The 15,353-nt window shown below is 46.4% G+C and overlaps 1 protein-coding gene across 1 annotated transcript; it reads right to left on the reverse strand.

The window, feature by feature from the left end:
- Positions 1-1,919: 1,919 nt before the first annotated feature.
- Positions 1,920-6,535, reverse strand: LOC142921796 (uncharacterized). The gene is made up of 2 exons (XM_076063128.1): positions 6,474-6,535; positions 1,920-4,088 (listed from the first exon to the last, which is right to left on the reverse strand). The coding sequence occupies exon 2, from the start codon at positions 4,076-4,078 to the stop codon at positions 3,167-3,169; it is 912 nt and encodes a 303-aa protein (XP_075919243.1). The 5' UTR covers positions 4,079-4,088; positions 6,474-6,535; the 3' UTR covers positions 1,920-3,166.
- Between the last annotated feature and the right edge of the window lie 8,818 nt (positions 6,536-15,353).

Consider the following 15,353-nt stretch of genomic DNA (forward strand, 5'->3'; position numbering starts at 1 on the left):
AATAAATCCATCACCTCACAACTTTTTACAGTTTCCCGCTCTTTTTTTCTATGAGGCGACTTTTAACCCGCCCCCCCCCCCCCAGCGTGTAATATTGTTTTTGTTATTTATAAACACTCGGATTCCCGCACTTTTTATCGCTTGTTTCGTGACCTTCAAGGGGTGAGAAAAAAATTAAGAACAAAAAACCCCCCTCAGACGTAGCAACTCCGAAGTCTTAAAAAAAAAGACGTGTAAAATTGTATTTATAAATAAACTACTCGGCAACGTAAAATAACAGCCGCCCCACGTCCTCTACTTGATATAAACCCCGAAATGTTTAATATGATTTATAGAAAAATATATAGTTTTGTATTGTTTTTACCTCAGCCAGCCACACGCTCGGTGACGTCACCCTGCAGCTGCGCTCGTGACGTCACGATGCGGGGTTGGTTGCAGGCGTTCGTGACGTCACGATACGGGAGAGTGGTTGCGGGCGACCGTGTGACGTCACGGACCCCACCCCCCCCCGCGTGACGTCACCCCTCGCGCTCGTAACCTTAATAAGACAGTTGTTTTAGGCGTTACTGGTTGCTATTTTGATTTATTAAATTGTTTTAGTTTAATATGTGAGACGAGCTTTTTTGCCCGTCCAAGGACGGGTGTATATTGCAGTAAGTCTTAAATATTTAATAGAAAAATTGTTCAGCTCGTGATTATTAATCGTGGGGGGGTGGGGGTTGCCCCATGTGGAGTGACGTCTCCGGCTCATGGTTGTGGAGGGGTGCGGCATGTAGAGTGACGTCACCCGCTCATGAATATTCATGAAGGGAAAGGGGTGCGGCATGTGGAGTGCGCGACCTTCTTGTGCGTCAGTGTAAATTTCCATGCGTGCGTGAATATTAATGAAGGGAGAGGGGTTCATGTGGAGTGACGTCACGCGGGGGGTAGGCCTCCTGTGTAGTGACGTCACGCACGGGACGGACAGACATTTCTGGGTGATTATAGCAGGTAATTAATGTATTATATTAAGCTCCTAAAGTAGGCTACTGCTGATTAAACTATATATTTTACTAGGTAAAGCCAGAAACTACCCGGTTATCACAAATGATAGCTGAACGAAGGGGCTTATATGAAATGTGGAAATCTATAGCAGCTAAATACTCCCTAATACTGCGTATAGTGAACATGTTTAATGATGCTTTAAGACGAAGGTTTTCACGAGGGATTGGGGTCAACAGAAGTTCAGGCTGCTCCTATTTAGCCCCCTCTACCCAACACACACAATCCACGTGTAATGACTCGCAGACACACTGACTGGTGAGGGTTCTCTTGACAGCGACGACTTGCGACACAGCAACGACCCCTGACTCCCACGGCAGCCCAGAACCTCGCTCCTCGCCCCCTTTTTACCCCCAGCGTGGCCATCCACCCACCCCTGGCCACGCCCCTACTTCTCGAACTCTCTCGAAGGTTCTTGAACCTTCCTGAAGATCCAATATCGCTCCCTCTCTGCTACCTAGCCTGTTATTACCACTCGTGACCGCTAGCCTTATATACTGTCTTCTATACTGCAACACTTGTGCAACGAATCTTCACCAGTGGTTGAACAGGAAATCTATGCCTTTTGCAGTGCCAATGATTTGGAGAGAGCCAACAGATCATATCGGCAATTGTTACTTCTGCATGGCGCCTCCAGTTAGGAAAGGTTTGTCAAAGAATTAAAAGTGGACTGGGCATTATCCAAACATTCCATCAGCTACACGCCCAGGACCCCACGGAGAAGGACTGCCGATTCCTGATGCACCAGAATCATTCTCACTAGACGAGGAAGAGGATGAAACTTCTGGTCCTCAACCATCAAGGTCACGTGACCCAGATTTTCTCCCATCCTCATCCTCTGAACCACACCTCATAACACAAGGTAAACTGAAAGATAATAAGTCGTGATAAACTTTATGCATAACCGCAAATAATAATATACATACATATTAAACAAGAATATCAATCACAATGATACACACAACACACACGTTTGTAATGACACTTTAACACATCGTTCATTACATTACACAATTAACATTTCAGAAAAATTTAGAATTTTCACAATGCAATTATTTTATTACAATGGGTCTCTGTGTGATCAGTCGACTGTCTCTGTGGTGAGTCTGGGTATCTGTGTGATGAGTCTATGGGTCTCTGTGTGATGAGTCTATGGATCTCTGTGTGATGAGTCTATGGGTCTCTGCGTGGTGAGTCTATGGGTCTCTGTATGATGAGTCAATGGGTCTCTGTGTGATGAGTCTATGGGTCTCTGTGTGATGAGTCTATGGGTCTCTGTGTGATGAGTCTATGGGTATGTGTGATTAGTCTATGGGTATCTGTGTGATGAGTCTATGGGTCTCTGTGTGAGTATATGGGTCTCTGTATGATGAGTCTATGGCTCTGTGTGAGTCTATGGGTCTCTAAATAGTCTATGGGTATGTGTGATTAGTCTATGGGTATCTGTGTGATGAGTCTCTGGGTCTCTTTGTGAGTCTATGTTACATTATACACTAGCGAGCAACACATCTGAAGCCCCGAATGGCACTGAAGGGGGTTGGTAGCCAGCACCACGGCTGACCACCTTTGTCTCCCTAGGGGGCGATGTTTACAACCCGCACCGGGTATATATTTACGCAATCTATAACATCCCCCCCCCAAACAGAAAAAACGTAGCACAAATGTGGCCAAAGTCCTTTTCCAGTTTAATAGACAAAGAAATCACTAAAGCTTCAAATCAAGATTAGACAAATGGTTATTTTTCCCAGTAATGCCGACTGAGCTACACGACGCCTTTTACTGGTAGGAACTTCCTGGTTACACCACTATCCCACAGGGGATTATTGTGTCTGTCTGTCCGTCGTGCATCCAAAAATGAGAGGGGTGGGGCTGGGTGGAGAGGGGAGGGGCTGGGTGGGGCTGGGTGGTGAGGGGCTGGTCACCCCGTGGTGCCCTTATAAAACTCAACGTTTAACCTACTCACGCCGGCTTGTGCCAGCCCTCACAGTCGGGCATATTTGCGGAATACACCACGTGGTGGCGCCGCCGTTGACCCTGGCCATTGACGGGGCAACCCAACGTTCCTACTAGCTCCCTCCGCAGGAGAATGTGTTCAGAAGCGACCGGGCAATCACAAGCGACAGTCTCAGTTCTCCTCTTCCCGCTTGACGCTGACTCCATCCACCAGGAGGTCACCACCTCGAGTCGAACCCTGACCTTCACGCTTCACCGTTATCTCTTCTTCACACTCCACCATCACTCCTGGCCACGTAGCAAAGTTGTCATTTTCTTCCGGTTCTTGTTTTATGAGAGATGGACTCATGGCAGCGGCACTTTGGCCTTCACAAGTAGATTTCACCCTCTCGTGGATCTTTTCATGCATCGTTCGTTGTCCTGACGCGATAAACCCTTTCCCACACACGGTGCACTTGTAGGGCTTGTCGCCTGTGTGTGTTCTCTGGTGAATCCGAAGATAGTTTGAATAGGAAAATGCTTTCCCACACACACTGCACTTGTAGGGCTTCTCGCCCGTGTGTGTTCTCTGGTGAATCCGAAGAGAGTTTGAATAGGGAAATGCCTTCTCACACACGGTGCACTTGTACAGCTTCTCGCCTGTATGTGTACTCTGATGATGTTGAAGAATTTCTAAACGAGTAAATGCCTTCATGCACAGAGTGCACTTGTAGGGCTTCTCACCCGTGTGCATTCTCTGGTGAATTCGAATATATGATGAATGCACAAATGCCTTCTCACACACGGTGCACTTGAATGGCTTTTCGCCCGTGTGTGTTCTCTGGTGAATTTTTAGATTTGTTAAACAAGCAAATGCCTTCTCACACACGGTGCACCTGAATGGCTTTTCGCCCGTGTGTGTTCTCTGGTGAATTTTTAGATTTGTTAAACAAGCAAATGCCTTCTCACACACGGTGCACCGGAATGGCTTTTCGCCCGTGTGTGTTCTCTGATGATGCTTCATGTGTTCAGCGTGATCCGTGCTGTAGGTACACCGGTCGCATTGGTGCCTTTTAGCACCGGGCTCTGTCGAGGACTTCTCCATGCGATCGACTCTGCAGATAAACCTTACACGTTACACACAAAATCACACGCACACTACAGAGACAAGCATCGACCGTGTGCAGGGCCGGATTGAGGCGTGGGGGCTTTAGGAACTGCAGCCCAGAGGCCTCCGCCAGCTGGAGGGCCTCCAGAGATTAAGAGAAAAAGTTTTTTTCAGTTGTGAATGCTGAATTTATTTTCTCGTTAGCCTTGTAAAAATAAATTGTATTGTTCTTTAACTTTGTTTTCCTTTTGGGAATATTACTGGGGGCCTCAAAGTACCTGTAGTAACAACAACAACAACAAATGCCATTCGCCACTACGTGGTGGTGACGTCACCACGACGCTTGTGCCAGGCCATGTGCACCTTGAGGCCACGTGAAGGCCACGTGAAGTGTAGCACAGGGCCATACACAATCTTAATCCGGCCCTGCTCGTGTGCAGCCTTAATTGTGTTGGGGCAGGGTGTGAGTGTGAGATTGTAAGTCTGTGTTTGAGTGAGAGATTGTCAGTGTGTGTGAGTGTGAGATTGTCAGTGTGTGAGTGTGAGGTTGTCAGTGTGTGTGTGAGTGTGAGATTGTCAGTGTGTGTGTGTGAGATTGTCAGCCTGTGTGAGTGTGAGATTGTCAGTGTGTGTGTGAGATTGTCAGCCTGTGTGAGTGTGAGATTGTCAGTGTGTGTGTGAGATTGTCAGCCTGTGTGAGTGTGAGATTGTCAGTGTGTGTGTGTGAGATTGTCAGTCTGTGTGTGAGATTGTCAGTCTGTGTGTGAGTGTGAGATTGCCAGTGTGTGTGTGAGTGTGAGATTGTCAGCCTGTGTGTGTGTGAGATTGTCAGAATGTGTGAGTGTGAGATTGTCAGTGTGTGTGTAAGATTGTCAGTCTGTGTGAGTGTGAGGTTGTCAGCCTGTGTGTGTGTGAGGTTGTCAGTGTGTGTGAGTGTGAGGTTGTCAGTGAGTGTGTGTGAGTGTGAGGTTGTCAGTGTGTGAGTGTGAGGTTGTCAGTGTGTGTGTGTGAGGTTGTCAGTGTGTGTGAGGTTGTCAGTGTGTGTGTGTGAGGTTGTCAGTGTGTGTGTGTGTGAGGTTGTCAGTGTGTGTGTGAGTGTGAGGTTGTCAGTGTGTGTGTGTGAGGTTGTCAGTGTGTGTGTGTGAGGTTGTCAGTGTGTGTGAGTGTGAGGTTGTCAGTGTGTGTGTGAGTGTGAGGTTGTCAGTGTGTGTGTGAGTGTGAGGTTGTCACAGTGTGTGTGAGTGTGAGGTTGTCAGTGTGTGTGTGTGAGGTTGTCAGTGTGTGTGTGAGTGTGAGGTTGTCACAGTGTGTGTGTGAGTGTGAGGTTGTCAGTGTGTGTGTGAGTGTGAGGTTGTCAGTGTGTGTGTGTGAGTGTGATGTTGTCAGTGTGTGAGTGTGAGGTTGTCAGTGTGTGTGTGTGAGGTTGTCACAGTGTGTGTGAGTGTGAGGTTGTCACAGTGTGTGTGTGAGTGTGAGGTTGTCACAGTGTGTGTGTGAGTGTGAGGTTGTCACAGTGTGTGTGTGAGTGTGAGGTTGTCAGTGTGTGTGTGAGTGTGAGGTTGTCAGTGTGTGTGTGTGAGTGTGATGTTGTCAGTGTGTGAGTGTGAGGTTGTCAGTGTGTGTGTGTGAGGTTGTCACAGTGTGTGTGAGTGTGAGGTTGTCAGTGTGAGTGTGAGGTTGTCAGTGTGTGTGTGTGAGGTTGTCACAGTGTGTGTGAGTGTGAGGTTGTCACAGTGTGTGTGTGAGTGTGAGGTTGTCACAGTGTGTGTGAGTGTGAGGTTGTCAGTGTGTAAGTGTGAGATTGTCAGTGTGTGTGTGTGAGGTTGTCAGTGTGTGTGAGTGTGAGGTTGTCAGTGTGTGTGAGGTTGTCAGTGTGTGTGAGTGTGAGGTTGTCACAGTGTGTGTGTGTGTGAGGTTGTCAATGTGTGAGTGTGAGGTTGTCAGTGTGTGTGAGTGTGAGGTTGTCAATGTGTGAGGTTGTCAGTGTGTGTGAGTGTGAGGTTGTCAGTGTGTGTGAGTGTGAGGTTGTCAGTGTGTGAGTGTGAGGTTGTCAGTGTGTGTGAGTGTGAGGTTATCAGTGTGTGAGTGTGAGGTTGTCAGTGTGTGAGTGTGAGGTTGTCAGTGTGTGTGAGTGTGAGGTTGTCAGTGTGTGTGAGTGTGAGGTTGTCAGTGTGTGTGTGTGAGGTTGTCACAGTGTGTGTGAGGTTGTCAGTGTGTGTGTGTGAGTGTGAGGTTGTCACAGTGTGTGTGAGTGTGAGGTTGTCACAGTGTGTGTGAGTGTGAGGTTGTCACAGGGTGTGAGTGTGAGGTTGTCAGTGTGTGTGTGAGGTTGTCACAGTGTGTGTGTGAGTGTGAGGTTGTCACAGTGTGTGAGTGTGAGGTTGTCACTGACCCTGGTGAATCTTCGTCGTTGTCAAGGCCGCAGGCTTCACCTCCCTCACGACTCTCAAAATGGCGGCGAGCAAGGAGGGGGAGGAGCCAGAAAACTCCGCGTCACGTGGGAGGGGAGAAACTGAAACTTGATTGGCTCCAAGGCGGAGAGATTTTTATTTTTTTTCGGGGAAAACTTTATTCTTTTTACCGTACGACGGATTTACAAAACTCACCATCAACAATAAACACTCGCGTTGGCATTGGCGCGGTCTGAATAAAAAAAAACACAAATTTTTATTGGTTATGTAAATATTTAAAAAAACGCAGTAATATCAGAAATCTCATCTTGAGTAACAAAAAAAAATGACCCAAATGATATTCCGTAATCTTAGCTCTTTCGGTAAAGTCACGTTGAAGGGAAACAATAAAATAATAAAATATATATAAAACAATAAAAATTCTCATGACGTTTTGACCATAACACAAACGGTCGTCATCAGGTGTGTCGGTTTGCATAAATGTATTTATTTTTTAACGGTGTATTTATTTATTTTTAAAACGTTAGCGCCACGCGCAGCGATTTGGCAGTTTATTTAGAAGGACTAGTCCATCTATGTTCTGAAAAGAGAAGGGGGGAGACGAAAAATTAATGTATGCTGTCTGAAAGCCACTGTAAGCGTGAATAATCAATTAAGACCTGAAATGGTTTATCAAATCGTTCCAATGATTGCTAAGCCAGAATCCATCTTCTCGGTTGAAATTGTCTCTGTGCTTGTATATGTGGATAGCCTCATGAACGAATCTCTCATGGTAGCCAGATGGCTTACAAAGAACCTCTGTCTTGGAAAAGTCAATTTCATGTGAGCCTCGCTAGTGATTTCACGTCACCAAGGTATTCACCCCACCCCCGTCCACCGCGCTCTTGAGCGTGACGTCACCTCCGCCTGGGTCACTGCCGATATCGTTCCAGTTGCAATCCTTATTTGGGCAAAGCTACGCCCAGTGACTGGTAGCTCATTAACATAATGTGTCCGTTAAAGCCGTCGCGAGTTTATTGCGACGGGTTCAGCGCCCACGCCCCCATCCCTCGACATTTGGGCCGGCCTCATTAACATAATTTAACCAAATTTTGATTTAAAGCTTGCGTGACTGCAGTAATTCATATTCTTATAATATAAATATAAAATATATATTATTATTTTGTTGTTTCTCTTCAACGTGACTTTACCGAAAAAACTAAGCATATAATTTATTCAGTTAGAGAGCCGCTCGTGGGGGGGAAGTGACGTCATACTACTTCCTGCTGTCGCGAGGTAACAGGAAGCTGCCGTGTGCGCGCTTGCACTGAAATCCGAGGTGAGAAATTCTCATCGTTGTGGTGGTGGTCGTTGTGGTGGTGGTGGTTGTTGTTGTTGTTGTTTACCAAGGTAGAGCCTCTCTCTCTCGTAGGGATGTCAGTTGAGTAGCAGCGAGCATGGGAATCGATGTCCAGGTTGGAACTTTACAACGCGGGGCCTAGCCACCCGGGGCCTTGCCTCCTGCCCTCGCCTGATTTGCGTTCACTTTAATTATCTCGCTTAAGTTTAATTTGTCTTCACTCGGCTCGCCACTTTGTAACTTTGTTTTATTGTAAATATTCACGCAGTTTTTATTTTCTTTTGTTAGCAGGCCAAGCCCGCTTGAGCTGCTATACCGCTCTTGTTATCAGAAGCGACCTGCCCACACCAACACAAGGTGAGGCTTTGTCAACGTGTGTGAATGTTTTGACTTAAAACTTTGGTGACTGCAGGAATGAATATTCTTGGTTCTTTCGGTAAAGTCACGTAGATAGAAAATTAAATGAAAATAACAAGAAAAATACATAACTGTAAATAAAGCAAAAAAACTCACGTCGTTTTGATCGCAACACAAGTGGTCTTTATTTAATGTAATTGTATTATCAATTATTGTTATTTTCTATCTACGTAACTTTACTGAAAGAAACAAGAATACGTGTGTCAATGTCTATCGGCCTGGTATACTTCCTGTATACCAGGTGAGGTAGTTAACATCTCACCACGGAGAGAGACACGCAAACTCCAGTTAGCCTCGGCTATGTTCGTTGATCCTCAATTATTTGGTGGAGTGAGGAAGCATTCATGCCAAGCAGATGAAGGTGGCCAGGCATGATTCTAGACACGCCACTGCCTGTTTACCCAGTGACAGTGTACAGTTTGTGTTTGCAGTAACGTCTATTAACTCTGTTGAACGCGGAGGTTATATCATAACAATAGTTATTTTTTGTTTTCCTCTGGAACTCTTTATAAGAATGGAACAGAGAGTTAACACAGCACGCACATGCAGCTGAAGTCGGAAACTGTTCATCCCAGCATTTAAGGACATCTGAGCCTGGATTCACACCTCTAAGTTGCGATTGAACATTACTTTATGCATTTCTACCTAACACAAATGCTATTGTTTTCAACACCCTTTGCTATGTCAGCTGAATTTAGCTCTCATAAATATTCCTTTTGTAGCCAGACAGCTGAAATTGTGTGCTCGGAGTTTTGGGTGAACATTCATTTTGAAGATACGAGGGCTTCCAGGCATGTTTATAACCATTTGCCCTCTCATTGTGTGCCATAACAGCCCGTGTGATGAATTTGGGACACTTTTCCACTGTATCATGAATATATGAATAAGTATAGACGTGTAAGTCACGTGTTACTGTGTATATATGCTTTCCTCTGTGCATCGATACTGACGTGTAGATGGTGTGGATATTATTTTTTTCTGTCTGCAGCTGACGCTTCCTCTGACGCTTCCTCTGCAGAATTGGTCTGATGGAGCAAAGGCACTCAGCACAGCTCGGTAGGACAAGGCTCCAATGCGACCGGTGTGCATACAGCACAGATCGTACTGGAGATTTCACACAGCACGAGAGAACTCACACAGGAGAGAAACCCTTCAAGTGCAGTGTGTGTGGGAAGGCGTTTGCACGTTCATCTCATCTTGTAGAACACCAGAGAACACACACGGGAGAGAAACCTTTTAGGTGCACTCTGTGCGGGATGGCGTTTGCACAGTCACCACATCTTAAACTACACCAGAGAACACACACGGGAGAGAAACCCTTCAGGTGCACGATGTGCGGGATGGCGTTTACACAGTCATGTAATCTTGTAAAACACCAGAGAACACACACGGGAGAGAAACCCTACAAGTGCAGTGTGTGCGTGAAGGCATTTGCACAGTCATCTGATCTTGTAAAACACCAGAGAACACACACGGGAGAGAAACCCTTCAAATGCAGTGTTTGTGGGAAAGCATTTTCACAGTCACCTGCTCTTGTAATACACCAGAGAACACACACAGGAGAGAAACCCTTCAAGTGCACTCTGTGCAGGAAGGCGTTTGCACAGTCACCACATCTTAAAGTACACCAGAGAACACAGAAGCATCAGAAGATCCACAAGGAGTGGAGTCTGAAATCAGCTTGTGAAAGTCAAAGTGCCGCAATGAGCCCATCCTTCATGAAACACGAACCGGAAAAAAATCCCAGCTTTGAAACTTTTAAAGTTATCGAGGTGAAATATGAAGAGGTGATGGTGAAGAGGGAAGAAGTGATGGTGAAGAGTGAAGAAGTGATGGTGAAGAGGGAAGAAGTGAAGGTGAAGAGGGAAGAAGTGATGGTGAAGAGGGAAGAAGTGAAGGTAAAATGTGAAGATGAAGATTCAACTCCAAAATGGGACCTTTACATCGTGAAGCAGGAGGAGAATTCTGACTGTGAGGCAGAGCGAGGCAACTCCCAGCAGTTTGTGCAAGTGGAGGTGTGGGTGGACTTCCTCCGAGACAATCCAAAGTCAAGTGGAGACCCGGTAGATGTGTAAGCTTGAGACGATGTCGCTCCAATAGATGCACCTTTGTCACAGGCCTTTAATGACAAGAACGTGAAGTTGAACACTCTGTTCCTAGGTTCAACCTGCAGAGTAAGGGCGGCCAGTCTTTGTGGATCTGTGGGTTGGGTAGATCTCTAACCAGGAGCGAGGTACAATAAGCCCCCAAGCATTCACTATGTTATCATGATAATTGTATTTACACGTTGCTTGCTTAACCGCCTCAGCAACTCGGATTTTTGTGTTGTACCTCGTCTGAAACACTCGGAAGAGCATCCCCAAGTAGCAGCTGCCCCTGTGTGGCACAAGGTGGTGGCCCTGCACCGGCCTGCATGTGGACAAGAGCCTGTCAGTAGCGGGCGATGATTGATGCGTCATCTCAGTTGTGTAGTTTGTAGGCAATCTTGATTCGAAGCTTTCGTGACTACAGGAATCCACACTCTTGAGTTCTTTCGGTAAAGTCACCACGTGGGTAGAAACATAATAGATCACGGCGTTTCGATCGCAACACAAGCAATCGTCATCAGGTGGGACAACCACAGCAAGAGAAACTGCTGAAGTAGTAGGCGCCTACTCCAGCAGTTTCTTCTTATTGCTGCTGTGCTTGTCCCACCTGATGACGATTGCTTGTGTTGCCATCGAAACGCCCTCATCTATTATTTGTAGCGTAATGTTTAGAATTTGCTACATTTTGACCCAGACGCCAGCATGCAACGGCCTACTCGTTTTGAATGACGCAACAATAGTACGTTGTACATACACTGTTAAGCAGACGGTGCGTATTTGTAAAATAACTGCTTGTTAATACGATGTAACGTGATGCAGTCAATTTTGCTGCAGTAATTCAATGTTGTTAATATGCCCGTCAATGATTTAGAATGAATACTTGTCTGATTGTGCGCGTGCATGTAACATTTTGTCTGAGGGTCACACATTGAATAAGTGATGTTAGGACAAAGTGTGTGTGTTTTGGAAGTAACCTGTACACATAACTCGGGTGAGACCCGTTGTTCTTGTGATACAGGTCAAAGGGTACTTTTGTGTTTCACGAAGCGTCTGCCTCTGAAGCAACTCATTGTCTTTGAAATAGGGAGCACGCTCGGATCATTCATCAGTTACAAGGCATACCACTTGAAATTTACACGTATAGGAGGAGGTACATTCTCTACAACACGAATTGTAGTTTTGTCTTACGTGTTGACATAGATTTTGTCTAGCTAGGACTAGAAATGCTCCTTGCTGATTGACGTCTGGATGTTCGTAACCTTCGGTTGAAGTAAACCCCACTGCTGTTGTTGAGACGCTGTGCACCAATAAGGGTCCAACACATTGACGGCCTTCAGGCCAGGAAAGTCACAACATTTGCACACGAAGGACGCATTCACGCAAGTACCCCATGCTCCGTTTTGAAGCTTTAAAATGCAACATCTTTGAATTGTGTTGTGTTTTGAATTAGATAATTTTATTTCCTCATTAAAAGCTTGTATCAATTTACATCTGGAACACTTCATTGAAAAAGACATTTCGTGTGAATTTTCTCTCGTCATTAAGTGGATGGCCTTGCCAGGGGTGCGGTTCAATGCGGACACACAGTGTACACACACACACAGTGTACACACAGTGTAGACACACACACAGTGTACACACAGTGTAGACACAGTGTACACACAGTGTACACACACACAGTGTACACACAGTGTACACACACACACAGTGTACACACAGTGTAGACACACACAGTGTACACACAGTGTAGACACAGTGTACACACAGTGTACACACACACACAGTGTACACACAGTGTACACACACAATGTACACACACAATGTACACACACACAGTGTACACACACACAGTGTACACACACACAGTGTGCACACACAGTGTACACACACACAGTGTACACACACACAGTGTATACACAGTGTACACACACTGTACACACTGTACACACACAGGGTACACACACAGTGTACACACAGTGACACAGTGACACACACAATGACAGTGACACAACAACAACCGCCATTCGCCGCTAAGTGGCGGTGACGTCACGACGCTTGTGCCAGGCACAGTGACACACACAGTGACACACACAGTGACACACACAGTGTACACACACAGTGTACACACACACACAGTGTATACACAATAATGTCCACGTTGTTGCTGAGCTCACACACCCAAGGGAGGGGGCAATGGAAAATTAATCTAAATCAACTTAAACTCCAACTCTGTGACGTCACCACTCTGCATTACCTCATCGGTGTGAAACGCCAGGGTGAGGTGTACCTCGCTAGTGACGTCAGGTCACCAAGGTATTCACCCCTCGCCCGTCCACCGCGCGCTTGAGCGTGACGTCACCTCCGCCTGGGTCACTGCCGATATCGTTCCAGTGGCAATCCTTATTTGGGCAAAGCTAGGCCCAGTGACTGGCGGCTCATTAACATAATGTATCCGTTGAAGCCGTCGCGAGTTTATTGCGACGGGTTCGGACCTCACGCTCCCATCCCTCGCAGTTTGGGCCGGCCTCATTAACATAATTTATTCAGTTAGAGAGCCGCTTGTGGGAGGGAAGTGACGTCATACTACTTCCTGGTGTCGCGAGGTAACAGGAAGCTGCCGTGTGCGCGCTTGCACTGAAATCCGAGGTGAGAAATTCTCATCGTTGTGGTGGTGGTGGTTGTGGTGGTGGTTGTTGTTGTTGTTTACCAAGGTAGAGCCTCGCTCTCTCTCGTAGGGATGTCAGTTGAGTAGCAGCGAGCATGGGAATCGATGTCCAGGTTGGAACTTTACAGCGCGGGGCCTAGCCACGCGGGGCCTTGCCTCCTGCCCTCGCCTGATTGCGTTTCCTTTAATTATCTCGCTTAAGTTTAATTTGTCTTCACCCGGCTCGCCACTTTGTAACTTTGTTTTATTGTAAATATTCACGCAGTTTTTATTTTTTTCACCAGGCCAAGCCCGCTTGAGCTGCTATACCGCTCTTGTTATCAGAAGCGACCTGCCCACAACAACACAAGGTGAGGCTTTGTCAACGTGTGTGAATGTTTTGACTTAAAACTTTGGTGACTGTAGGAATTAATATTCTTGGTTCTTTCGGTAAAGTCACGTAAATAGAAAATAAAATAAAAATAACAGGTAATAATTGATCTTTTTTTAAATGAAGCAAAAAACCCCACAACGTTTCTACGGCAACATTAATGTTGAAGATGCGAGGGCTTACAGGAATATTTATGACATTTGCCCTCTCATTGCGTGCCATGACAGTGCTGTTTGCACAGTCACACACAGTCACTGTAAGATTATTTTCTTGGTCGTGTTTTTGTTTTGTTGCTTGTCGTGGTTGCACCCGATTCAAGAGCCGAACGGCTCACGGGACTATAACCAAAATAAATCAAACTGAAAATCAAAAAACTGAAACCGCGTGATGAATTTGGGAAATCTTCTTCTTTGGTTCTTTCGGTAAAGTCACGTAGAATGAGAATAAAATAATAAATTGATAAAATAAAATAACACAATAATATTCTCACGACGTTTCGGCCACAACACAAGCGGCCTTCATCAGGTGAAGGGAGCGAGACTGTCTGGTAGGACAGCGCTGGAGTGAGAGAGCCACGTTCAGATCACGGCTTTTAAGCTGTGTGAGGGGAACAAAGAGCCTTAGAGTCGCGGCATCTCTTCAGAAAGGCTCTTTGTTCCTCTCACACAGCTTAAAAGCCGTGATCTGAACGTGGCTCTCTCACTCCAGCGCTGTCCTACCAGACAGTCTCGCTCCCTTCACCTGATGAAGGCCGCTTGTGTTGTGGCCGAAACGTCGTGAGAATATTATTGTGTTATTTTATTTTATCAATTTATTATTTTATTCTCATTCTACGTGACTTTACCGAAAGAACCAAAGAAGATGAATCATTGCAGTCACGAAAGCTTTAAATCGGAATTTGGGAAAGTTTTTCACTGCATCTCCAAATATATATAAAAGGCAAAGTTGTGATTGCGTGTGTTGTCTGTTCAAAATGTTTAGCGTACTTCCCGACATGCAACAAACTGGAAATTTGCCATGTGGGTACTTTCCAGACTGTACACCGTGCAAACATTATACAAATACACTTTTGTGTTTTTTTTGGGGGGGGAGCTCAATAATGTATAGATTTTTTGCACGGCAAGTGAGCTGTGACGTCAAATCTGTCACGTGACCCGCGCACGTGGAAGCGTCACGCATTGTAGTGTAGCGGTTAGCGTTGTCTGTGTCTGTGTGTGTGTCTGTGTGTGTGTGTGTCTGTGTGTGTGTCTGTGTGTGTGTGTGTCTGTGTATCTGTGTGTGTCTGTGTGTGTATCTGTGTGAGTCTGTGGAGCCAGGAGATTGAATACCTACCCTCGGGGCTAATCCAGAAACAACGAAAAGCCACTACGGGTGGCCACGTGGAATGTTCGAACGCTCACTGCAGAGGAGAGGCTGCCACTCCTCTGTCGGGAGCTGGACCGGTACCGCCTGGATCTATGCGGCATTCAGGAGGTCCGGTGGACTGGCTCTGGCTCCTGCCACCATGAGGGGTGGACAGTCCTCTACTCGGGGCAGCAGACTGCCAAACAACAGGGTGTGGGTCTTCTTTTGAACAAAAGAATGAAGGGGGCGTGGGAGCGTGGCGGTGAGGTGTGGGAAGCTGTAAGCCCCAGGCTACTTTGGGCTCGCCTTCCCATCAACCGGAGGCGAGGAATGGTGGTCGTGGTTACTTATGCCCCCACCGAAGATGAACATCCGTGGAGGGATGCAGGCAAAGCCGATGAGTCAGATGCCTTCTATGACCTCCTGTCACAGGTGCTGGCTTAAGTGGCCCCTCGGGATAGAGTCATCATGTTGGGTGACTTCAATGCCCGAGTTGGTCATGATACTGGCACCTGGTCTGGAGTGATTGGAGGGCATGGGCCAGATCAGCTCAATAACAACGGTAGGAGGCTGCTAGATTTTTGTGCAGCCCATGGGCTTGTAATTACCAACACGCTGTTCCGGCATCGGCGCATCCAC

The sequence above is a fragment of the Petromyzon marinus genome, unplaced genomic scaffold (genome assembly GCF_048934315.1).
Source record: "Petromyzon marinus isolate PM22_M1 ecotype Great Lakes invasive population unplaced genomic scaffold, UKy_Petmar_22M1.pri1.0 PM_G_Scaffold_9, whole genome shotgun sequence".
Taxonomy (NCBI): domain Eukaryota; kingdom Metazoa; phylum Chordata; class Hyperoartia; order Petromyzontiformes; family Petromyzontidae; genus Petromyzon; species Petromyzon marinus.